Genomic DNA, 24,598 nt, shown 5'->3' with positions numbered 1-24,598 from the left:
TAGGGAATGGATTGGTCCCGTCTTCGTCCAGATGAACAACCATTCTACCAACCAAATGGATTAAAATTTCGTATATACACTCCTAAAGAAATATTATCATTATCAGTTTTAAGGGTAACTCAACAAAAAACATTTGACGAATTGGGGCATCCACTTGCAAATGGTTTATATGATCCAAGATTTGGACCTACTGATGCACGAGATAAATGTGTTACGTGTGGTTTACAGGGAGGCTTGTGCCCAGGTCATTTTGGGCATATAATTCTTGAGGTTCCTGTTTTTAATCCACTTCTTTTTTCTCTTACATATAAGGTAATTTTTTAATAATTTTTTTCTTATAAATTTTTTTTAAGTTACTTCAATCATCATGTGTACATTGCCATAGATTTTACTGTAACACATCAAATCCAATTTCACAAGTATTTTTATTGGAGTTAAAGTGTATTGATGAGGGTCTTCTTCATTATGCAACACTAATAAAAGAAGCCATTTTAATGAAAACAGAATCTGAAAGTGGTGAAGATAATATACCTGATGTGGCTGGTATTGAACCTCTAAGAAAATTTGAAAAGTATATCAAGAAGGAATGTAAGGCAATGAAAGAGGCAGGACAAATTCCTAATTATCCAACAAAAAATACAATTGCATTAAAAGAAGAACTTGTTAAAAAATATTTAAAGGATACTTTTTTTAAAAGAAGGCAAGTATGTCCTCTTTGTAAAAACAAGAATGGAACTTTAAAAAATGATAACAACCAACTTATAATCCTTGATTTTGTTGGTAATACTAAAGGTAAAAAAAATATGGCCTTAAACACATCTGTTACCGAAGATTTTGATCTTAAAGTAAATGCTGCTAAGTCATCTGAAACAGGTGCACAAGCTTTAGAAAGACAAATTTGTAATGTTAGACAGGGAAGGTGTAAAAAATTAGCTTGGCGTGCTGCAGAAGTTCGTGAACATTTTAGATTATTATGGGAAAATGAAAAAAAAATAATTTCTAAACTTTTTCCAATTTTTAATGGTTTAGAAGGTCTTGTTTGTCCATTAGATATATGTTTTTCTGAGGTGATAATGGTACCACCATCAATATTCCGTCCAAGTACATATATGAAAGGAGAAAAATATAATCACCCAGAAACAACTGCTTTTAAAAATTTATTGGAAGCAAGTAATGTTATATCTCTTCTGAATTTGACAGCTTCTGATAGGAAAATGGATTCAATGTATGATGCTTCAGTGGAACAAATTATTCAAACACTTAAAGGAAATACATTAGCTGAAAAAGTACATAATGCTTATTTAAATCTTCAAATGAAATATAATACTATTTATAATAGTGATTCTGTTGGGTCTGATTCTTGTTCTAATGGATTAAAACAATTATTGGAGAAAAAAGAGGGTCTTTTTCGAATGCATATGATGGGAAAACGTGTGAATTATGCTTGTAGATCTGTAATAACACCAGATCCTTATCTTGATGTTGATGAAATTGGAATACCATTAGTTTTTGCAAAAAAACTTACTTTTGCTGAACCTGTTAATAGTTTGAATGCTATACAACTTCGAAATCAAGTTAGAAATGGACCAAATAAACATCCTGGTGCTTTATTCATTCAACAAAATAATAAATATCAACAAAGAATATTTCCAACTGAGGAAAGTAGGCAATCATTAGCAAAAAAAGTTGTTCCTACATCTTCTGAGCATACAACACAAACGACTGTTTATAGACATCTTCAGGAAGGGGATATGCTTCTTATGAATCGTCAACCATCTCTTCACAAACCTTCAATTATGGGACATCGAGCAAGAATTTTAACAAGTCAAAAAGCTCTTCGAATGAACTACGCTCCATGTAAAGCTTACAATGCCGATTTTGATGGAGATGAGATGAATGGTCATTTTATTCAAAATCGTGTTGGACAAACAGAAGCTAGAGAATTAGCAAATGTTGGAAGTAACTTTTTAGTTCCTAAAGATGGTACACCACTTCTTGGCCTTATTCAAGATCACGTAGTTTCTGGAGTATATATGACATTGCGTGGAAGATTTTTCAATAAAGAAGATTTTATGCATCTTCTCTTGTCAGCTTTCGGACAAATATCAAAGAAATTAGTTATGCCACCACCAACAATGATTAAGCCAGAAGTTTTATGGAGTGGAAAACAATTGATATCAGCGGTTATCATGAATAATATACCGAAGGATGTACCAAAAATAAATCTTATTGGCAAAGCTAAAACAGCAATAAACTGTTGGATAGTTAAAGGATATAAAGCACCTCCATTTGATATGAGTGAATCGGAAGTAGTATTTAGAAATGGTGAACTTCTTGTTGGTGTTCTTGATAAAGCACATTTTGGTGCAACTCAATATGGTCTTATTCATGCTTGTTATGATTTATATGGAAACCGTATCGCAACATCTATTCTTTCATGTTTTTCACGTCTTTTTACAACTCATCTTCAATTTCATGGTTTTTCACTTGGAGTTGCTGATATTTTAGTTGATAATGAAGCTAATAAAACTAGAACAAAAATTATTAAAAAAATTAGAGCTGTTGGTGAAGAATGTGTAAGAAAGACTTTTAAATTAGATGATAATGCTAGTGAATTAGAAGTGAAACATGTTCTTGCTTCTGCTTACAACAATCCACAAGGTGATATTTCTAATGTAAAGAAATGGGACTATTCAATTAAACAAGAATTAAATAAACTTAATGATAAAATATGTCAAGCTTGTGTTCCAGGTGGATTAATTAAATCATTCCCAATGAATTCTTTACAAATGATGATTCAATCTGGAGCTAAAGGTTCTATGGTAAATGCTGTACAAATTTCATCTGGTCTTGGACAAATTGAATTAGAAGGTCAACGTCCACCTTTAACAGCTTCTGGTAGAACTTTACCTTCTTTTAAAGAATTTGACCCATCTCCACGTGCTGGTGGGTATGTTGATCAACGATTTTTAACTGGTATTAATCCACAAGAATTATTTTTCCATACAATGGCTGGTCGTGAAGGTCTTATTGATACAGCTGTAAAAACTTCACGTTCTGGATATCTTCAAAGATGTATTATAAAACATTTAGAGGGGCTTAAGATTTGTTATGATTTAACAGTTAGAGATTCTGATAATTCAATTGTTCAATTTAGATATGGTGAAGATGGTATGGATATTGGTAAATCTTGCTTTATGAATGAAAAGCAATATCCATTTATTAAGGATAATTTAGAAAGTATCAGAGAAAAGTTTGTACCAAAAAATGTTCGTGACAAAGATTTTCGTGTTTCAAAAGTTCAGAAAAAATGGAAAGAATACAAAAATTGGAAGAGTATAAATGGTTCAAAAAAAGATTATAGAAGTGGTTTTGTTGAATTTTCAAAACACCATCGTAATATTAAAAAAAAACATTTAATAAAAATGTGGTTTGAATTGTCTGAAGAAGAAAGAGATGAATATAATCAAATGGTTCCAAAACGTTTAGATACATTAGATGTAGCATATAATCCAACACGTTATCTTGGAGCGTTACCAGAAAAAATGATGGAATCAATTGACAAATTTACTAAAACAATAGATAATCCTAGTGAAGCGGATTATTTTAAACGATCATTATTCTGGAAAGGTATGCAATCATTTGCCGATCCTGGAGAAAATGTTGGTTTGTTAGCGGCACAATCTATTGGTGAACCTTCAACTCAAATGACATTGAATACTTTCCATTTTGCCGGTAGAGGTGAAATGAATGTTACTCTTGGTATTCCACGTCTTAGAGAAATTCTAATGACAGCTTCTAAAAATATATCTACACCTATGTGTGAAATAAAAATTTTACCATCTGCTACTAAGGAACAATTAGAAATAATAAGAAGGGAATTAGATAGAATATATATGAAAGAAGTTATTAAAGAAATGAGCGTTGATGAAATTATTACAATAAATAGTTTTAAATCCACAAGAACATATACAATAAATATATCTATTTTACCTAAAAAGAAAAGAGATAAACTTGTTAATCATATTAGTTGCAAAAAAATACTCAATTCAATTGAAAAAAGATTTGTTAAAGAGTTAGCTCAAATAATTTATAAAAGATATAAAGATATTACATCAGATCAAACTATAAGATCACATAAATTACGCGGTGGTAATATTGCTGCAGGAATTGTAGATGATGACCAAACATCTTTCAAAACTAAAAAAATGAATCAAGACGATGATACGGATGATGAAGAAGTTGTAGATGAAGATGCAACATTGTCTAAATTAAAAAAAAGACGTGCTGAAGGGGATCAAGATTATGATGGTGAGGAGGAAGAAATTAAGGAAGTGGGACAAAATAAAGAGGTAAATGAAATTAATGAAGATGATGATGATGAGGAGGATGGAGAATCAGATGACGAAAATAAAATAAAATTAGAAAATGGTGATAACAGTTATATTGAAATGAGTGAAGGTGCCATGAATAGAACAAATGCTGTTATCAATTCTCACATTATAGTTACAAATTATAAATTTGATGAAATAAATAATAGATGGTGTCAAATTGTTATTGAGTTACCATTTAATTCTAAATCGAAATTTGACGTACATGCACTTGTTGAACAGTATGTAGAAAAGTTTATAATACATCAAACTCCGGGTATAGAAAAATGTGTTTTTGCTGAACAAACCAGAAAAGGTGTTACATATAATGTTCTTCAAACTCAAGGTATAAATCTTCAAGCATTATATAATCATTCAGATGTCTTAGATGTAAATTCTCTTTACTCTAATGATATTAATGTAATGCTTGATAATTATGGTTGTGAAGCTGCTGGACAAGTTATAGCAAGAGAAATGACAAATGTCTTTAGTGTTTATGGTATTGAAGTTAATCCACGACATTTATCATTGACAGCTGACTATATGACATTTACTGGAGCTATATCACCATTTAATAGAATTGCTATGAGTTATACACCATCACCTTTACAAAGAATTACCTATGAAACTTCTTTAGGATTTTTATCATCTTCATTGATATATAGCAATAATGATACTTTACAATCGCCTTCATCTAAACTTGTTGTTGGCCAACTGATGAAAAGTGGAACTGGGTCGTTTGATTTAGTTTCTGTATTACAAAAAAGAACTAAAGACTCATTGTTATCAAAAGATATTAAAAGTGAAGCTGAGGATGAAACAGATATTACATTGAAAGAAGAGGTATTAAACGACACTTCCAATGAACACATCAGGAGCATGTTTGAATGTTAAATTTTGTTTTTGTTTATAGTATATATTTTATTTTTTTTGTTAATTGTTTTTTGTTATTTTTTAAGATATATTAACAAAATTAATGTTAATAAAATTTTATTTTGATTTTCAAATTCTAAAAAACTTTTTTTTCGGTAGAAAAGCGTTTTGTATTTTCATGTAAATGTATATGTGGTTCCAAAGACACAGAAAAACTACATTTATAATATTTGAAATAAAATTTAAAGTTGGAGATACTTTAATCAGTTTTAATTTTTATTAATATTTTTAAAAATATATATATTAAAAACATAATTTTTTAATGATATGATTTGAATTAGTGTTCGTTTCCCAGAGTCAAATATTTTAAATCACAAATATGATTGTAAATAAAAATAATTACTATTGTTTGTCATTAATTTTTAAAAAAATTTTAATAAATGTTTTTAAAAAATTTGGTTATTAAACAAACTATTTAAAGGCAAAATACAAGAAAAATTACTTATTCTTCTTAACACAATGGAAAAAATTTATGAAAAAAGTTCTTTTCAGACACTCTCTGAAATATCGTCAAGTGAATCATTTTTATCATCACTTGAAATTGTTATAAATGGAAGAAAAAATCATAATTTTATACCATATCTTCAACAGATATTATCTCCACTTCCAGTACTTTTATCTTCCTTTTTATTTTACACTTTGATTTACATTCATTTTCACCTTCTAATGTTTGTTATAATACTACGTTTAATTGTTGAAGAATACATAACAAAATTGGAAAAAATTAAACAATTTCAGCAACGTTTCGAAAATTTTCCTTCTAACAAAGAAAAATTATTAAACAATATCAAAAATTTTCTCATTAATATTAAAAATAATTATCTACTTACATTAATAAATAGAAGAAAAATTTCTAATGTATTAACAAATCAAGAAAATTTTGATATAGTAAGTTTATATTTTTTATATTTTCTTTAAAGTTTATTTAGGCAATTTCTAATGAAATGAAAAATTTAGAATCACTATCAAAAGTTAATAAAATAGAATCTCAAGATTCTTATGAATCAATAAATAATAATTATAAAGATTTTAAAATAGAAAGTAATTTTGATGAAAGTATGCATTCAATTAACGATTGTGAATTTCATGAAACTGTAAGTGAATTACCTGAAAAAGAAAATATACTTACCATCAACGATAAAAACAATTCTTTGGATATTGATCAAGAATTATAATAAAAAAGTGAAGTATAATTTGGATATTCAAAGAAAATATAAAATGATAACTTTTTCTTAATCAATTAATCAACAAAGCATAAATGACAGGGAATGGAATATTATCTTCGTTTCTATAATATAATTATCTATCAATTACTAATATTTGTACATATCCTTTAAAAATTCAGTTCATCTTAATACGAAAAAAATAAGTCATAATTCCAAAGCAATGTCAAGTCAGATAACTTTCATTTTTCTATCCATTTATACTTTCTTTGGACATGTAATATAAAATAGTTGTCCAAATTATGGATTATTTTTATTAATATGACATTCAAATTTATATTTTAATTTTGTTAATAATTAGTATTTTAATTTATTTTAAATAAGTTACTCTATAAAAATAAATAATTTGCAAGTGTATTTTTGTTTTTTGTTTAGTAGCTGTCTTATTTTTTTTTATTTATATGATATAATGTTATATAGTTAAAAAATATTATTGAATAAATATTTATATTGTTAATTTTAGAAGTGGGAGATTTATAGAATGGCATCTATAGGAGTAATTAAAAATTTAATACCAAAAGCAAGAAGTCAGCTTTTGTCAAAAGGTTTGTTTAAGAAAAATTAATAGTTTTAAACTTCTATTTACTTTTTAGCAACATTTACCAGTGCTTTGTATGATCAAACAAGAAACAATTTAAAAATTAACAAAGATACCAAAGTAATTATTCAAGGATTCACTGGAAAACAAGGAACATTCCATGGAAAACAAATGTTGGAATATAATACAAAAGTTGTAGGAGGTGTTAACGCAAAAAAAGCTGGAACAACTCATTTAGGTAAACCAGTTTTTAGTACAGTATCAGAAGCCCGTAAAGAGACTGGAGCTGATGCCACAGTTATTTACGTTCCCGCTTTCGCCGCAGCTGATGCCATTCACGAGGCTTTAGATGCTGAAATACCACTTATTGTATGTATTACTGAAGGAATACCACAGCATGACATGATTCGTGTCAAAAATAGACTTTTAAAACAAAATAAGAGTAGACTTTTAGGACCAAATTGTCCTGGAATTATTAAACCTGGTGAATGCAAAATTGGTATTATGCCAGGGCATATTCATATGGATGGATGTATTGGTATTGTATCACGTTCTGGTACTCTTACTTATGAAGCTGTTCACCAAACAACAAATGTTGGTTTAGGACAAACACTTTGTATTGGAATTGGTGGAGATCCATTCAATGGAACAAATTTTATTGATGCTTTAGATATTTTCTTTAACGATCCTAAAACTAAAGGTATTATAATGATTGGTGAAATTGGTGGTCAAGCTGAAGAGTTGGCAGCAAAATTCATTTCTGAAAACAATTCTGGTGAAAAAGCTAAACCAGTTGTTTCATTCATTGCTGGAGTTACTGCCCCACCTGGTAGAAGAATGGGTCACGCTGGTGCAATTATTGCAGGTGGTAAAGGTTCTGCTGCCGATAAAATTGCTGCTTTAAAGGATGCTGGAGTTCATGTTACTCCATCACCAGCCCAAATGGGAACAGTTATTGCTAGAGCTCTTCTTGGAATGAAAGTGGAACAATAAGAATTATATAAATTTTGTATTTTTTTATCACTACATTTTACTATGATAGTTATATTAAATTAGTTGTAAAATAAAATGAATTTTTTTTAAACAAGAGATCTTTTTAAATCATATTTGGCCCATTATAAAGTATTACCATAGCAACATCATTTTTAAAAAGTTTCCTTTTTAGTAATAAACATTAATAATTTAACAATGGACGGTTTTGTCTTAAGACCCAATATTCAAAATAAATTTCGTTCTACAATGGGTAAAAAAATTCTAGAGGAAGTCTGTCAAGAGTTGTTGCATGACAAAACATTTGAACTTGCTACTATAGAAGATAGTAGTGTTATTGTTGCAGAAACAATTAGAAATCGACTAAAAGATCTTAATCTTCCAAGATATAAATACATCGTTAAAGTTGTTATTGCTGAGCAAAGAGGACAAGGGATGAAGTAAGTAAGACATCTGGTAGAATAAAATTAAATTTACAGCGTCACTGCTTCTTGCATGTGGGATCCTGACACCGACAATGCCGTCAGTCACCTTTACACAAACGTATGTTTATCGTTTCTACCATTACAATAAAATATTTTAAGAATCATATATATTGTGAAGCAATCATATTTGCTGTTTTTAATTACTAATGAAAAATATATTAAATATAAAAAAATACTTATACATATATATTTAAAGTACGTACAATTCACAAAATCTTACACATAATGTAGACAAAAAAAAATAGAAATTGTTAGAGTTAGTTATTCTTTTTACTATATTCAGACTTGAATCGAAGACCCTGCGTATAACTAGAATCTTCCATATCATTGTCATTAATATTAAAAATATCGTCTGTTCCATCGTAACCAATCCTGTCATCGAAATCTGATAACTGATCTGGAGATTTAGTAATATTTGGATTAATTTCATGAAAATTTTTGAGTGTTTTGTATGTTGAATGTGTTATTGATGAGGAAGTGTCCAAAATAGATACATTTGCTATGAGACAAGGTAATTCTCCATAATGTGAATCCATTCTTACATCTTCGAGATCAAGGCCTACATGATGATCAAGTGGTATTTTTGTACTTTGATATCTAAAATAATAATTTATAAAATTTCTACAGTATCCTTACCTCTTTGCAAAGTGTTTTTTTACTTTCATTACAATATAATATATTACAAGATATATGACAATAAGTACCAGAACTGGACCAAAGAATGCAACTATCATAAAAAGTTCATTGTTAAAAGGATGATTTTGGAGTTTCATTGTAAAAAAAAAACTAATTTCCACCACTGCTTTCCAACCTTTTATATTCGATATTTTGTCATTGTTTTCTTTTTTAAATATCATTGCTTTTTTTATACCACATATTCTTTTACCAATAATTCGAAAAAATTATTTAATTAACTTTTTAAATCAAAATTTAATTTATTTTTTTACAATTGAAATTTTAATTATTATATTATTGTACTGGTAAACTTTTACTTTTTTTTTTGTTGATTTATTAAATTATGGAGCATGACATTACATTTTATTGAAGTACGTTTCTGATTCATCTATTTTACAATACATAAAAGTAATATAAAATGATTATCACATAGCGAACGATCAGAAAAGAAAAAAAAGATTTGTTAGGATTTGGATAAAAAATATGTATATATCAGAAATGAAAGACAATTAATAAGAAAATTAGTTCTGTTTTTTTTTAAAACTTTAATTGTATAGTTATAAAAGATAACATTATCCTTTATAAATACAGATAACAATATTTTAAAACATATGTTATAAAACTTCTTGAATGAAACATCTGAACATAAAACTGTCAATATTTTTTTTTTCCATTTTTTTATTTTAAAATCTATGGTTTATAATAATGAATTGAAATAGCAGCACCTAAATAATGAACTGATGATTTATTTTGTTTAACTAAAACAGACATTTTTCGAACTAGAAATTACATCATTCTACTTTTTTTATACTAGTAAAAGCATTTTCAGTTTTCTTACAAGCTTCAAGAAGTTTTTCAAATGTTTGTCCTTCTAATAAGGCATCAACACTACTTTGGACAGTTGGTTTTTCAAATTGAACCTCAAGTTTAGCAGCAGCAGTAGGGCTGTCAATCTTGTATTTTGTTGCAACTCTAGAAAGTTCATCATTTAAGGCTTTCTTTAATTCTGGGGATGAATCCAAAAGACTTTTTCCTTTAGCTCTAGAAATTATTGTTATTTTAATACTTTTATAAAAATTAAACCTACTGTTGAGCAGCAATATCCTTGATTCTGTTGACAAAAGCTTTTGCAACAAGATCTTGGGCCAAAACTTGGCGTGTTGTAGAAAGAGAACGTGCCAAAACAATACTTCTAGAAGCCATTACAAGTTATAGACCTAGAAAATCGAAAGTAATAGAAGCTTTAGTATAAAGAAAATTTTTATTTTAGTAATTAAGTTCTTCAAAACAATAATAAATGTCCCAAGAAATTAATGTATTGATAGATCTTGTAACAATCATTCCAACGGGCCGCAACTCACTTTGCTTGTATGTATTCACTTTTCCAACCAAGATACATTTATGAAAATGGTCTCTAGAAAATCTAACGTAGAAAAAAAATTGATAGATATAAAATTTTATTTCATAAAGAGAAAAAATTCAAGTAAAAAACTTTTAATATAAACGAAAATTACTAGTTCCTAGCATTTATTATTTTGATGAATTCTGGTTTCAAGGAAGCTCCTCCAACAAGGAAACCATCAATGTCTTCTTTCTTTCCAAGTTCAACACAATTATCAGCTGTAACAGAACCACCATAAATGATTCTAGTCTTAGCTGCAGCATCTTGAGAGACTTTCTCTTTAAGGAATTGACGAATCCACATATGAACTTCTTGCGCCTGTTCGGGAGAAGCAGTTTTTCCTGTTCCAATAGCCCATACTGGTTCATAAGCAATTACTATATTTTCAAAAGGAACTCCCAAATCAATTAATGCCTGAAGTTGTCTAAAGTTAACATCTTTAGTTTTTCCAGCTTCACGCTCCTCTAATTTCTCACCAATACAGAAGATAACTGTAAGACCAGATTCAAGAGCATGTTTTGTTTTTTCAGCAATCAATGCATCACTTTCACCAAATACGTGACGACGTTCAGAGTGTCCTAAGACAACATACTTAATATCAAGATCATTTAACATTGCTGGTGAAATTTCTCCAGTGAAAGCTCCTTTTGGAACTTTGTAGCAATTTTGTGCGGCAACCTTGACACCATTCTTAAGATTTTGTTGGACATAAACTAAGTATGGTGCTGGTGGGCAGACAACAACATCAACCTTACCATCATCGGCATATCCATTTAAGAAATTTAAAATTCCATCAATTGATGCTTTGTCACCGTTCATTTTCCAGTTTCCACCAACAAAAAATTTACGTTCAGCAGTCATCTTCAAAGTAGTAGAAACAAGAGAAACTATCTAAAAATATAACAAAATGAAAGCATTTCCCAAAATATTATTGATAAAAATTAAAACGTGCAAAATGTAATATTTTTATCTTAGTGTAAAAAAGCTTTAACACGAATACATATATAAAATAAAGTTATATTTCTATATACTCTCTTCCACTAATACTCTTGGACATCTTGTTTGTTTTTTTTTTCTATTTCAGCCAGAAAAAAATTTTTCTTAGATATGAATCACAATGTAAATCTTGAGATAAATATATTTAAGATTGTCGAGTTACTACAATGATTTGAATAATAACAAAAACTTATGGAAAATGTTTATTTTATTTTAAATTTTGAATATTACTTTAACACTGTTAAGTTTTTTTAAAAAAAAAATGATAACTTTAAACCCTGTTCAGGGTTATAGAATACAGCTAGGTTTTTTTGTAATAAACATTAAAAAAAATTTATTTTTTAACTAGTTATTATATAAGCATGAAAATTTTTTTTAGATCACTATTTTTTTTTTTAAAAAAAATTATAATATTCAAGTTCCACAGCTTTTGTTAAAATAAAAATAGATTTGAAGTTGATATGTAATCTAATATAAATATTTGAATTAATACTACTTCAGCTTACAAAAATTTTCAAGTACGAAAACAATTTTAAAACAAAGCCAAAAAATTGATATTTTTAGGCATAATAGCAAAAACTTTTCAAGAAGATTCAAAATTTTACAGGGAAAAAAATGTCAAAATACTACTAAGATTACTTTAAAAATGGAGTACTTATTGACAAAAAAATTTAAAATCTACTTTTAAAAGGCAAAAAAACTTTTGATAGGCAACGAATGTCCTTTAAATTTGTAAAAAAAAAATTTTAGTACGTCTATTATTAAATTTTTTTTTATCTTCAGTGATCATTAACTATACAAGTATTCATTTTATATATATTTTTTGTAATTTTTTTGATATCATATAAGTATAATCAGTACTCATCCATAACGATATCTTTATACATTTTACATATAATGTACGGCCTTGAATCATGAAGTTTTTTTTATACATCTTTTCTAAGTAAATTAAAATGAATACATAAAATATAAAATAAAGTAATTAAATAAATTAATCATATATCAATCAATATTATTACGTAAATTTATTATCTTATATAAATTATAGGAGAACGATAAAATAAAAATTATGTAACAAAATGTTTGCGTAACAGTAATTAATAATTATCTAAAATAAAGGACATACATATAAATAATGAAATTTTAATTTTGTTTATTATATAATTTTCTTCTTCTTCAGGATTACTTTTATTTTAATATTATTTTTAAAAAAATGACATGCTATGATATTGATATTCAAGGATTTATTAATAGAAATCTTAAAAATTCAAAATTAAATGATTTTACTGAAAAATCATTTGCCACCTACTTAGATTCATTAGAGGAATTAAAATGTTTAAGAGATGACTTTCATTATCCTAAAATGGGTAAACTTCCACATGTTGATCATTCATTAGTTAATGATGATGATGATTCAATTTATATGTGTGGAAATTCTTTAGGTCTTCTTCCTAAACCAACCCAAGATATTATGAATAAACAATTTAAAAAATGGGCTGAAGTGTATGCTTATCAATGATAATTAATCATATTTAAACTATTTTTTAGTGGTGTTTTTGGGCATGTAGATGGTGAATTACCATGGGCATTTGGAGATGAATTGTTGTTGGATGGTGTAGCAAAAATTGTTGGAGCTTTACCTAATGAAATATCAATGATGAATGGATTAACTGTTAATTTACATTGTCTTCTTACATCATTTTACAAACCAACATCAAAAAAGTATAAAATTCTTTTAGAAGCAAAGGCCTTCCCATCTGATCATTATGCAATTCAAAGTCAAATTGAATTAAAAGGTTTAAAAGCTGATGATTGTATGATATGTCTTGAACCAAGATCTGGAGAAGATACACTAAGAACTGAAGATATAATTAAAAAAATTGAAGAAGAAGGTGATTCAATTGCTATAATATTACTTCCAGGAATACAATATTATACAGGTCAATTATTTGATATTGAAAAAATTACAAAAAAAGGTCATGAAAAAAATTGTATTGTTGGATGGGATTTAGCACATGCTTTTGCTAATGTTCCATTAAAACTTCATGAATGGAATGTTGATTTTGCTGTTTGGTGTACCTACAAATATGCTTGTACTGGTGCTGGTGGATTAGGGGGGTTGTTTTTGCACAATAAATATTATGAAGATTCTAGACCAAGGTTAGTTGGATGGTGGGGTCACAAAGCTGATACTCGATTTGTTATGGATAATAAATTAGATCTTGATAATGGACCAAGTGGATATAGAATATCAAATCCACCATTTATGCTTGTTGTAGGTGTATTAGGATTTTTAGAAATATATAAAAAAACAAATATTGAAAAAATGAGACAAAGAAGTATATATTTAACAGGTTATTTCGAAAGTTTAATCAATTATTATTTTAATTTAAATAGTAAAACAAGAGCTATTAAAAAAGTTAATTGTGAAATAATAACTCCAAAAGATCCATTACAACGTGGTTGTCAATTAAGTTTAAAGTTTAATTTTGATATAGGTATTGTTTATAATCAACTTATTAAACATGGTGTTGCTGTTGACAAAAGGTATCCCAATGTTATTCGTGCCACACCAGTCCATTATTACAATACTTTTACTGATGTCCATTCTTTTGTCAATGTTCTTATTAAATCACTTAAAACAGTTGAAGAAGATTTACAATTTCATTGATTATATTTTTTTTTTAAAAAAAAAACTATAAATTATTTAGATAATGTTTAATTTTAAAGAGATTTAAAAAATTACTTTTTTCATTGATGAAAAAAAAGATAAAAAAAATCATAGCATACCAGTTAAGAACTAGATTTAAAGAAAAAAAATATAAGCATCATTTCTTGTTTATAAAATTATAAAATACATAATCAATTGATAAACTTTATCTTTTTTTTGATACATTATTCTATATTTTTATGCAAAAAATATTTTTTTTATAAATAAAATTTTAACATCAACACATATTCTTATGATTCTACTATTAGAATCCAGATTAATATGTCATTTAATTTTTTTTCTTACTATTCAAATATTTCAAATATATTGTGGTAATGATAACATAGATTTTGAACAAATTTTTAAACAAAGACTAAAAGGAAATAAAGTAGATACGGTAAATTATCATTTTTTTTAAATGAAATTTTTTATTTTTTATAGTGTCCTTGTATAACATTACCAAATCATTCAAAATGTATTAATTATGATCCTAGATATCTTGCTGTAACATTAGAGGAAGCTGTATTATCATTTCATGATACAACATATGTAGATACTCCACCAATGACATCAGATGAAATAACAAAATTTCAATGTAAAACTGAAGAATGTTTACAATGTGTTGGTATTATGAATTATATATTGTATTATCGTCATGTTATTAAAAGTAAAAATTCATTAAAATTTAATTTTCATATTCCATTTGATGATGAATTAAATCCCTCTAAATGTAAAAAATATAGAATGACTGCTGATATTCCAATTATTACACCAGTTAAAACATTAATTGATAACATAGAACCACTTGTTAAAAAAGGAAAACAATTTTTAAATGCTTCAAATAAAGAATCTTTGTTAAGATCCAAATTTTATATTTCACATAAACCAAATAATCTTTTACAAAGTATTAATCCAAATATGTCTTCTACAAATAAACAATCAACTGCATATGTAAAATCTTCACATATAATAAGAGATTCTCAAGTTCGAATAAATCAATTATTAGCATCTGTTAATGTTACAATAAAAAAAACTCCATTGAATCCTAATCAAAATAAATCAACATTTGTCAGTAATGTTAAATCTAAATTAACTATTATTCATATAACTTCTACAACAACAACAACAACTACCACAACACGAAAACAAATAGTAAATGAAGATATTTATAATATAAAACCACCCCATATTTTAAAATATGAAACATTAGATGAAAAAGTAAAAATAAAAACAGAACGTTCTGTTCCACCAATTACTCTTCATTCTTCAATGGAACCAATGTTTCCACCAAATTTACATGGTCCACGTATACATGGATCAACAAATTATCAACCAACATCAAAAAATTCTATTCCCCAACCATTAATAGGAATAAGGCACAAGATATCATGTACACCACGGGGTCAACCAACAACAGGAACATCAACATTCATAAATTTATGTTCATTTTGTTGGTCATGGAGAAGATTACCAGATGGATATTTTCCTAAAATAATAAATGAATTAGTATGTGATACAGATAATCATTGTTTATCTGGTTGGGGAACATGTGAACAACTTCATCGTAGTGTAGATGTCTTTCGCCAAGATCCCAATGGAGAATGGAAACAAATAAGTCTTCAAATAGCTAGTTGTTGTGTTTGTAAAGTACAAGCTGGTAGTGATATACACGGCCTTGTTATGGGTTAATAATTTTTTTTTTGTATTTATTATTATTTTGTGATAAAAAAACAAATTAATAAATAGTTTTATTTTTATATTGTTGATCTTAACAAGAAACTCCCAATATTATTGGAGGTTTGTATCTATTGAAGTTTCAATACCACATCATTACTTGAAATATACTCTCTGAAATGGTATGTTTTTCTCTTTAAACATTAAAATTTTAATTTTTTTTTTTTGCCTTCTTAATTATTTTAGTCAGCCTTATTTAATTTTCAATCTCTTATCACTGTTGTCCTTCTTCTAATATGTACATGTGCATATATTCGTGGTATCTTTCCAAGAATTATGGATAAAAATAAAGAAGGGTATCTTTTTTTAAAGAGATGATTATTTTTAATAAATTAAATTTTTTTAGAATATCTGGTACTTTTTGGAAATGTGCAAGAATCGGAGAACGCCTTAGTCTTTGGGTTGCAGGTTGTTGTTTCATAATGGCAGGATTTGTATTACTATTTTAAAAATATATAAATAACAATATAATTTATTAGTTTTTTTTTTTACTTAGATTAACGTAAAAAATATTTTTTTATTTGATAAATAAACATTATAATTATTAATTTATTTTTTTCAATTTTAATAAAACAATTTACATAGTATATAAATTTATATAAAATATATATAGAATTTATGTTATTATACATACAACTATACATAGCATTAACCCAGTTGTCATTGGAAAGGTTAAATAATAGAGTCTATCTCTTTTGTAATATCGTTATCGCTTCTCGAGCTTTTTAGCTCAGATCAAAGTGTAGTATCTGTTCTTATCAGCTTAATCTCTGGTACAACCATCATTGATGGTTTTGAGATTAGATGATTTTTGGGACCTGAATGGTTGTTGAAGCTTGCTTCTCACTATTCACTGGTCGGCCCGGTATTGCACATACCGCCGGGAACGGCCTAAAAAATGTTTTATTAGATGTTTCTCAGTACTGAGATCATTTACCTATGATCTAAAGTAATAAATACATATAAAAAAGTGTTTAGAAAGAGTGTGTTGTCAACAGGGATTCAGTGAGTGTAAACTAAATATAGGTTGCCTTGAAAAATATATAATCTTAATTTGTTTTAATAAATTTTTTTTTGTGATTACGTTGATTTATTTTTATAAATGAAATCACATTTAAAAAATTTTTTTCATTAATGTTAATAAATTGTTACTTGTTAAAAAAATGATTTTCTCTATTATCAATTTTAATTTATGATTATAACATTTCTGCTGTAACAGCAGAATTATCAAAACATTATATTAGTCAAATTTAAAAAGTATCTAAATTTTTTTTTACATTTAACTATTTTACACTGGTGATTTCTTTCTCTTTTAAAAATTTAATTTAAACAATGTCATTTATCAATTTTTAAAATTTTATTTTTTGAAGAATTTGAAAAAAAAACTTTATATGATACTTTTAAATATGAAAATATTTATGTAATGGTAAAAAAAAACACATTTGTAAAAGTGAAAATATTTAATTTAAATTTTATTATAAGAAACTTTTTGCATGTAAGATCTTGAAAATTTTGAAAAATAATTTTTAACTATAATATTTATATTAATAAGAAAAATAGTTTTTTTTGAAGGCAATTAATTCTTGAGATATTATATTTTGTAGGAAGATTTTAAAAAGATTTTTGATAAAGTTTATAAATTCTTTTCAAATGAAGATATTAAGAAGCAACTTTTATTTATAGATAGGAAAGATTTTTGAGCATAATATATAAAAGATTCTTAACTACAGATATCCAACTGAGAATTTTTAAGAAATTGAATGATATCGCTGTCAGATGACTATAGTTTAACTAAATGGCCAAAAAAAAAACAGGTAGATGAGTAGTAATACCGAACTGTCGTTGCCAACTTTCATAAAATTACATGAATAAAGAACTTAATATTACTATGGAACTAGTTTATTTAAATGGAACTTATTACTGGATACCTACTCTTATTTTATTAAAAATTTGTTCTTTACTAAAATGTTAAAGACGACTTTTCAAAGATGGCAATTTAATAAATAGTATTATGTTAGAAATAATCCGTAATATTGTTGGTTAAAATATTCAAATAAAACAAGTTTTAGAAAAAGACAGAAATTTATCATATTTTTAAATATCAGAGGAAGTTTCAATCTTAACATATGATGTCGCTAAAGTAGAATAATCTGTTTAATTCATAAATTAATTACACTTAAAATTACATTCTTTGTTAAATAAAAAAAAAATGTCATAATATTATCTTATTGGGTAAATTTTTATCATCTAACTAGTTCTTTTTATTTTCTCTACTTCTATACTACCCTTTTCAACTTTTCAAAATTAATTGATGATTATTTGTCTAGAAACAAAAAAGGTAGAATAATAATATGTTTATCAAAAACCTGCCATTTTACTTTAGATAAAATTTTATAATAAAAATTTATATACATATTTTTTTTTATTTTTCAAAAATATTTTACAATATACATATATAATTATAAGTAACACTATTAAAAAAAAAAGAGATAATGAAGGCAAAAGATACACCACCAAATAATAATAAAAATAAATGAAGGGGAAGTCAAAATGTTTGTGTTCTTTAAGAAAATGATCAATTTTAATATATATTACAATTTATAAAAAAAAAAATATTATGCTTGTTATACTTCTTTTTTTTTTATAGAGGTCTCAAAAATTTTTTTCTTTTTTTTTTAACCCTCAACAACATCATAATAATTAGCGTCTTGATCTGTGGATGCAGATAATGCACCTTCAGATGTTTTACAGTTGTCTTCAAAACAATAATCTGCTGAGATCACAATTTTATTTTCTTCAAATGTTATACTACTACTTTTTTGTTCAAAATCCAATACAATTGGTAATTTTATACCACTTTGTAATTTTTTTAACATCTCATCTGCTATAAATAATTCATTTAATGCATTTACTAAAAATTCTAATGATTCTGATGTTATACCATCAATTAATGATACAACATTTGATATCTTAGTTTTATCAATCTTTAATTGCCCATTTAATACATAATCTTTAAAATTAATTTTTTGTAATGATAATTCAGCATACATATTTGCTGTCAAAAATCTTCTTTTTTTATCAACTTGTTCTACAAATGAATCAACTCTTGAATCAAATGTTACAAAAACACCTTTTGATGTTATTTTAACAATTGGTGTGGCAATTGTATGTGTTTTTATCATAACCATACCATTAGGAAATTTTTCAGCTAATGCTGGAAAAAGTGTTCCAGCACATATATCTTCACCACCACATTCTGTTCTTAGGTATCCACCAATTTGTGTATTATTTATAGCATCTTTACTTATTTCAAAATCAAATTTTCTATATTGATCCATCCAAAAAAGTAATGATGCTAAGGTATAATTAGACATTGTAAATGTTAACATTTTATCATTTATATTATTATTTGATGTTTGTAGGGGCATTGCTTTAAATGGTAATCTAAAGTCATTTAATCTTGTTCTTCCTTGACGTAAAATTCCAAAAACATTACCACGATGTCCTATATGTGTATAATTTTCATAATGTTTAATATTACCAAGAAGACCATAATTAATAAAATAATGATCAAATAAAGAAACAGATAATGGTGTATTCATAAGACGATTTGATATAATTGGTACTAATTCTTCAGTAAATGTTGGACATAATATATTATGAATATTTTCACGAATAGTTTTATAAATTAATGGAATTGTTGTCTTTAAAAATTCAATGTCAGTTGGAGAAAATTGTAAATTAACTTTTTCAACTGATGCTATACATTTAGTTAATTCTGTTTTAAGATGACCATCATTATTGATACCAGTTAATAATACAAATGTAAATGTACTACTAAAAATAATTAATTTATTATATAAATATAATTAAAAAGAGAAATAAAATTACCCATCAAGTGTCATAGGAACAATACCAGAAATTTCTTTCCCTTCAGTAAATATTTTATATTGTATTTTAAAAGTTCCTTTAAAATCTTTACCTATCCATTTTAATTGGTTATCATTATTACCAACTTCCATTATTGAGTTAAATGAATTATAGTCAAAAAAGTCTAATCCTATTGAGGTTAATTGTATAGATTGTTGAGGATTAATAGAATAGGTAATATTAAAATCAATTGATGAATGTTTCATAATTTTAAAAACTCCATTTGTTAAAAATGATGCCATTAATTTATATGCTTTCTGTGAGATATCTGTATAGAAACCCGCATTAATATCTGGTGATGTAAAATAGTTATTTGCCAAGTATTGTCCATTTATAAATGATAAAAGAAATAATAATAATAATATTATAAAATTTTGTGTTGTTGGTGGAGGTTTATGGCAAGATAACAAAGCCCTGATTATCATCTAAAAAGTTAAATTGAAAAATAGAAATATTATTATCAATTATTATTAGTGAGAAAAAAAAAGGGTCATGATCTAGAAGATATAATATTGAAGCATTAATATGATCTATTATATATAAAGTAGATAAAAAGGATATAATATATTTTTAATGTATTTAAAAAATTGTCTGGTCATAAATAGTTTCATTTTTAACATAATATGAAAAACTTTTAACAATTACTTCTATTAAGGCGTTTAAAATAATTTTTCACTGTATCAATTGATTGACCGATATTTTAAAAGATATTTAGACAAATAATATAATATTATCTTTTGATATGATTAGTAAACATATATTAAAAAAAAAATTGTAATCATGGATTAATTAAATAAGAACGTGAAAAGAAGATTAATTACAAAAAAATTTTTTTAATAACATATTTTTTTTTTAATGATCATAATGTGAAAAAAAAAAAATTTTATATGTAATAATTTATTTTTAGGTTAATTTTAACATAAATAATTAAAATTACTATTTAAAAGTAAAATTTATTAAAAATTGTAACAATAATAATAAAGATGATTTAAATAGTACATTTAATAATAAAATTATGTATTTAAAATTTTTATAGTTAATATTTAATAAAAGATTTCTATTAAAAGTTATATATTTACCTCATTTTACTATTGTTATCAAGTAATTTAAATTAAATACAAGTTAAGAAGCACCAAAAAATATTTTAATCTGGCAATTAACATTAAAATAATTAATAAAAGTTTGTTTTATATTATTAAAAAGTAGAAATTATTTTTATCAAAAAAAAAGAATACTTATATTTATATATCTAATATGATAATTTATTATTTATTAAATAAATAAAAAAATATTTATATAATAAATTTAAAAAGTAAAATTTAAAAATTATATTTTTTTTTTTAATAATGCTTTATAAATATTAATATAAAAGTATTATTTCTAAATATAGGAAAGAATATATAAAATATATATATATATAGATAGATATATTATATTTTTATAATTGTTCAAAGATATTAAAACGAGATTATAAAAGATATATATAGATAGATAGATAGATACATCTTCGAGTGTTGGGAAATGTTGACGCTGGTGATGGTAATAATGATCATTATATCATTTACCATCAAACAATAATCTAATCATTCGTGATTATTATGAATATAAATAATATAATATTTTGCCTTTCTTATATATTATTGTTAAAAATACTAATATATTTATTTTATCATAAAATTTATACAATAATAACATATAGGGATAATTTTTTTTTGTAGAAATGATTAAATTTATAAAATTTCTACATATTTATTTTTATTTTATTTAGCAAATATTATATATATAAAAAAAATATATATATATATATATAGTAATAAAACATCTTTTTAAAATATATAATAAAAAAAGAAAAGATGGTTAAACAAGATTTCTTGAAATAATGGCAATAAGATAATTAAAAAATTTTTTTTTTCTTATTTGTATAATTCAAAGTTGTTTTCATAGAAAAATAAATAGATAAAAGAAGTATTAATGATAATGATATTATTATAAAGTGAGATGAAAATAGTTTATGTCTCAACTTTTGTATTCAAAATGGGTTGGTGCAATAAAAAGTGTACTTGCTCCAAGTAATTTTTAAAATTTCCAAGGCCAAAAAAGATGGAAAATAAGTAGATATTTATATATAAATATTTTCAACATTATCCTTGTCACATTAAGGTTTGGTGAAGAAAAAAGAAAAGACATTACTATCTTCTTTCTATCATCATCATTTTTCCTTAACAACTTCCACTTTACTAATTTTTGAAGCTAATATTATAATAACCAGCTTTCATCAATTTACTACAACTGGTCAAATATAATATATGTACATATTTATACTAAATTTTATCCTTGTCTTTTTCTTTTTAATTTTCATTATAAATTCAATTTTATATGGGTATAAATGATAACATGCTAATTAAAATCACTTTATCTAAATCAAAATACAACATTTTTTGATTAATCATTTTCTATTAGCTAAATTTTTAGTATTATCAAAGATAAATAAATACTTTATATATCTATATATAATACATATAATTATACCTTGTAGTTAGGTAGACGATAATTAAATTTTAAAGATAATTGAAAGTGAAATATATTATAATAAATTTAAAGACTATTAAAAACACAAATAACTTTTCTTTTAAAATTTTTTCATTTTCTTTTAATGATCTTTATCATCAACATATTTATTTTATACTTTAAATAATAAATGGTAACATTTTTAGTTTTTGTCATTAGTCAAACAAGATTTTTATAGCTTTTTTTGTAATTGCAAGCATTTTTATAAAATTTCTTCAATTACACCCTGAAGGTGAAGATTTTATTTTCATAAAAAAATTATTACATTAAAGAAATTAATCAAAAAAAAAAAAGAAAAATTTCTTTTTTAATTAATTTTTTTTTTCTGGGAATATAACAAAAATAATTATAACAATTATAATAATAATAATAATAATAATAATACACCGTAATTTTCATGAGATAATTGTTTCTTTGTCCAAAAAATAATATTATTTCTTTTTTCATAAATAGTATTTGAAAAAAAAGAAGATATCATTATGGTGATTCTGGTGATCTTGTTGATAGAGCATGTGTTGGAGAATTTAATCTAAAGTGAGTAAAATGATTTAAATTTTATTTTATTTTATTTTATTTTTTTTTTGAAAGAATTTCATATATTATAATACTTTTTTTTTTTATAAATACATTAAAATATTAATACTTACAATGGTACTATATTTTTATCCTTACTATTAACTGATAAAATCATTTTACTACCTCTAACAAATTTAGAATTTCCTTCTTTTTCATCAATATACCTTTTACAATTTATAATTTTTATGAATGCTTCTCTATATTCTGAGGAACAAAGAGTATATAAATAAAAATTGTAAAGATAAGAGGTTGATTGAATTAGGTTACATGAAGCACGAAATATTTGATATCCAATTGATTGATCTGTTAATCGACCCTTAAATACTGAGAGAAGTGATGCTGGAAGATTGCAAATAATAAATGTTGCTGAAGTAATAAATAAAAGAACTGATATTCTATTTCTTTCTGAGTTAGATGATCTTCTAAATGATCTTCTTCTATCAAGATTACGTTGATGAAATTTTGAAAGAGATTTTGCCATTAAAAGATTAAGCAATACTAATATAAGTATAGGCCCTATTCTTGAGATAATCTATAAAATATATTTATTTATTTATTTATCAAATATATTAATAATATACATATTAATTATTAAGACTAAAAGTAACTTTTTTATTCATTGATACATAAAATTATCCGTATAAATGATTATATATAATAATATAAACATATAATTATTATCATTACTTTATTTTTTTTTACTTCACTTCTTGTGATAGAAATTTACTTTTTAATAATTAACTTACTTCTCTTGAAAAAAGATATCCTGTAAAAATGATACTAAAATTTAACTCTTCATTTAATCTTTTCATATAAATAATTCCTTTATAATGAACATCAAGTTTGCAATAGTCATCTAGACGATCTCTTGAAGATATATTTAAATTTACCATACTTTCACCATGTACATAATTTTGCCAACATGAAGGAATATAAACAAGAATACTTATAAAATATAAACATCCAATGGTATTTTTTATTCTTTTGCGAGATTCAACATTATTAAAAAATTTTATTGGATGGCATATTGAAAGGTACCGATCTATTGTCATACTAACTATACATAATGCACTTGTTGTTATTAGACTGTTAGCAATTGGTAACTCTAAATGTGCATGATAAAACATAGCCAAATATGAGTAACAATAATGAACATGCATATGACGTAATACAAATGGTATTAACGCTACAATTGAAAGAATATCAGCAATAGCTGATGCTTTTAAATATAAAAATCCTGGTGAAGGTAATTGTGATAATGTTTTAACATTCATACATTGATTTAAAAAACCTTTAAATATTAAAAAAAAAATTAATTAAAAATTTATTGTTGAATTAAAAATTTAACAATTACCTATAGAAAGAAAAATTGGCATAATAATTCCATGAGCAACATAATCAACTTTAGCTAATTCATTTAATTTTGGATCGGCATACTCATCTAATGCCAATGCAAACATCCTTTTAT

The 24,598-nt window shown here is 25.1% G+C and overlaps 10 protein-coding genes across 10 annotated transcripts; 5 read left to right on the top strand and 5 right to left on the bottom strand.

The window, feature by feature from the left end:
* Window positions 1–6: 6 nt before the first annotated feature.
* Window positions 7–5,264, top strand: SRAE_1000029000 (DNA-directed RNA polymerase; the record flags this gene model as incomplete). Its single annotated transcript, XM_024647104.1, has 2 exons — window positions 7–312; window positions 354–5,264. The coding sequence occupies 2 exons, from the start codon at window positions 7–9 to the stop codon at window positions 5,262–5,264; spliced, it is 5,217 nt and encodes a 1,738-aa protein (XP_024501216.1).
* Window positions 5,265–7,007: 1,743 nt separating this feature from the next.
* SRAE_1000028900 (Succinyl-CoA ligase [ADP/GDP-forming] subunit alpha, mitochondrial) lies at window positions 7,008–8,057 on the top strand (the record flags this gene model as incomplete). Its single annotated transcript, XM_024647103.1, has 2 exons — window positions 7,008–7,071; window positions 7,120–8,057. 2 exons carry the CDS (start codon window positions 7,008–7,010, stop codon window positions 8,055–8,057), a joined length of 1,002 nt encoding a protein of 333 aa, XP_024501215.1.
* Window positions 8,058–8,252: 195 nt separating this feature from the next.
* SRAE_1000028800 (Tctex-1 family-containing protein) lies at window positions 8,253–8,686 on the top strand (the record flags this gene model as incomplete). The annotated part of the gene is made up of 3 exons (XM_024647102.1): window positions 8,253–8,494; window positions 8,534–8,597; window positions 8,639–8,686. The coding sequence occupies 3 exons, from the start codon at window positions 8,253–8,255 to the stop codon at window positions 8,684–8,686; spliced, it is 354 nt and encodes a 117-aa protein (XP_024501214.1).
* A 110-nt stretch (window positions 8,687–8,796) lies between these two features.
* SRAE_1000028700 (Hypothetical protein) lies at window positions 8,797–9,273 on the bottom strand (the record flags this gene model as incomplete). Its single annotated transcript, XM_024647101.1, has 2 exons — window positions 8,797–9,136; window positions 9,176–9,273. 2 exons carry the CDS (start codon window positions 9,271–9,273, stop codon window positions 8,797–8,799), a joined length of 438 nt encoding a protein of 145 aa, XP_024501213.1.
* A 631-nt stretch (window positions 9,274–9,904) lies between these two features.
* Window positions 9,905–10,417, bottom strand: SRAE_1000028600 (ATPase, F0 complex, subunit F6, mitochondrial family-containing protein; the record flags this gene model as incomplete). Its single annotated transcript, XM_024647100.1, has 3 exons — window positions 9,905–9,993; window positions 10,053–10,255; window positions 10,302–10,417. 3 exons carry the CDS (start codon window positions 10,415–10,417, stop codon window positions 9,905–9,907), a joined length of 408 nt encoding a protein of 135 aa, XP_024501212.1.
* A 310-nt stretch (window positions 10,418–10,727) lies between these two features.
* SRAE_1000028500 (Triosephosphate isomerase) lies at window positions 10,728–11,477 on the bottom strand (the record flags this gene model as incomplete). The annotated part of the gene is made up of 1 exon (XM_024647099.1): window positions 10,728–11,477. One exon carries the CDS (start codon window positions 11,475–11,477, stop codon window positions 10,728–10,730), a length of 750 nt encoding a protein of 249 aa, XP_024501211.1.
* A 1,348-nt stretch (window positions 11,478–12,825) lies between these two features.
* On the top strand, window positions 12,826–14,283 carry SRAE_1000028400 (Kynureninase; the record flags this gene model as incomplete). The annotated part of the gene is made up of 2 exons (XM_024647098.1): window positions 12,826–13,115; window positions 13,161–14,283. 2 exons carry the CDS (start codon window positions 12,826–12,828, stop codon window positions 14,281–14,283), a joined length of 1,413 nt encoding a protein of 470 aa, XP_024501210.1.
* A 292-nt stretch (window positions 14,284–14,575) lies between these two features.
* SRAE_1000028300 (Hypothetical protein) lies at window positions 14,576–16,011 on the top strand (the record flags this gene model as incomplete). The annotated part of the gene is made up of 2 exons (XM_024647097.1): window positions 14,576–14,719; window positions 14,764–16,011. The coding sequence occupies 2 exons, from the start codon at window positions 14,576–14,578 to the stop codon at window positions 16,009–16,011; spliced, it is 1,392 nt and encodes a 463-aa protein (XP_024501209.1).
* A 2,720-nt stretch (window positions 16,012–18,731) lies between these two features.
* On the bottom strand, window positions 18,732–20,411 carry SRAE_1000028200 (Lipid-binding serum glycoprotein, C-terminal domain and Bactericidal permeability-increasing protein, alpha/beta domain-containing protein; the record flags this gene model as incomplete). The annotated part of the gene is made up of 2 exons (XM_024647095.1): window positions 18,732–19,893; window positions 19,948–20,411. 2 exons carry the CDS (start codon window positions 20,409–20,411, stop codon window positions 18,732–18,734), a joined length of 1,626 nt encoding a protein of 541 aa, XP_024501208.1.
* A 2,620-nt stretch (window positions 20,412–23,031) lies between these two features.
* SRAE_1000028100 (G protein-coupled receptor, rhodopsin-like family and GPCR, rhodopsin-like, 7TM domain-containing protein) lies at window positions 23,032–24,590 on the bottom strand (the record flags this gene model as incomplete). Its single annotated transcript, XM_024647094.1, has 4 exons — window positions 23,032–23,083; window positions 23,202–23,662; window positions 23,877–24,421; window positions 24,485–24,590. 4 exons carry the CDS (start codon window positions 24,588–24,590, stop codon window positions 23,032–23,034), a joined length of 1,164 nt encoding a protein of 387 aa, XP_024501207.1.
* Between the last annotated feature and the right edge of the window lie 8 nt (window positions 24,591–24,598).

Source organism: Strongyloides ratti, assembly GCF_001040885.1.
Source record: "Strongyloides ratti genome assembly S_ratti_ED321, chromosome : 1".
Lineage (NCBI taxonomy): Eukaryota > Metazoa > Nematoda > Chromadorea > Rhabditida > Strongyloididae > Strongyloides > Strongyloides ratti.
The sequence above is the reverse complement of the archived record's forward strand: the minus strand, read 5'-3'. Positions and strand labels throughout refer to the sequence as shown.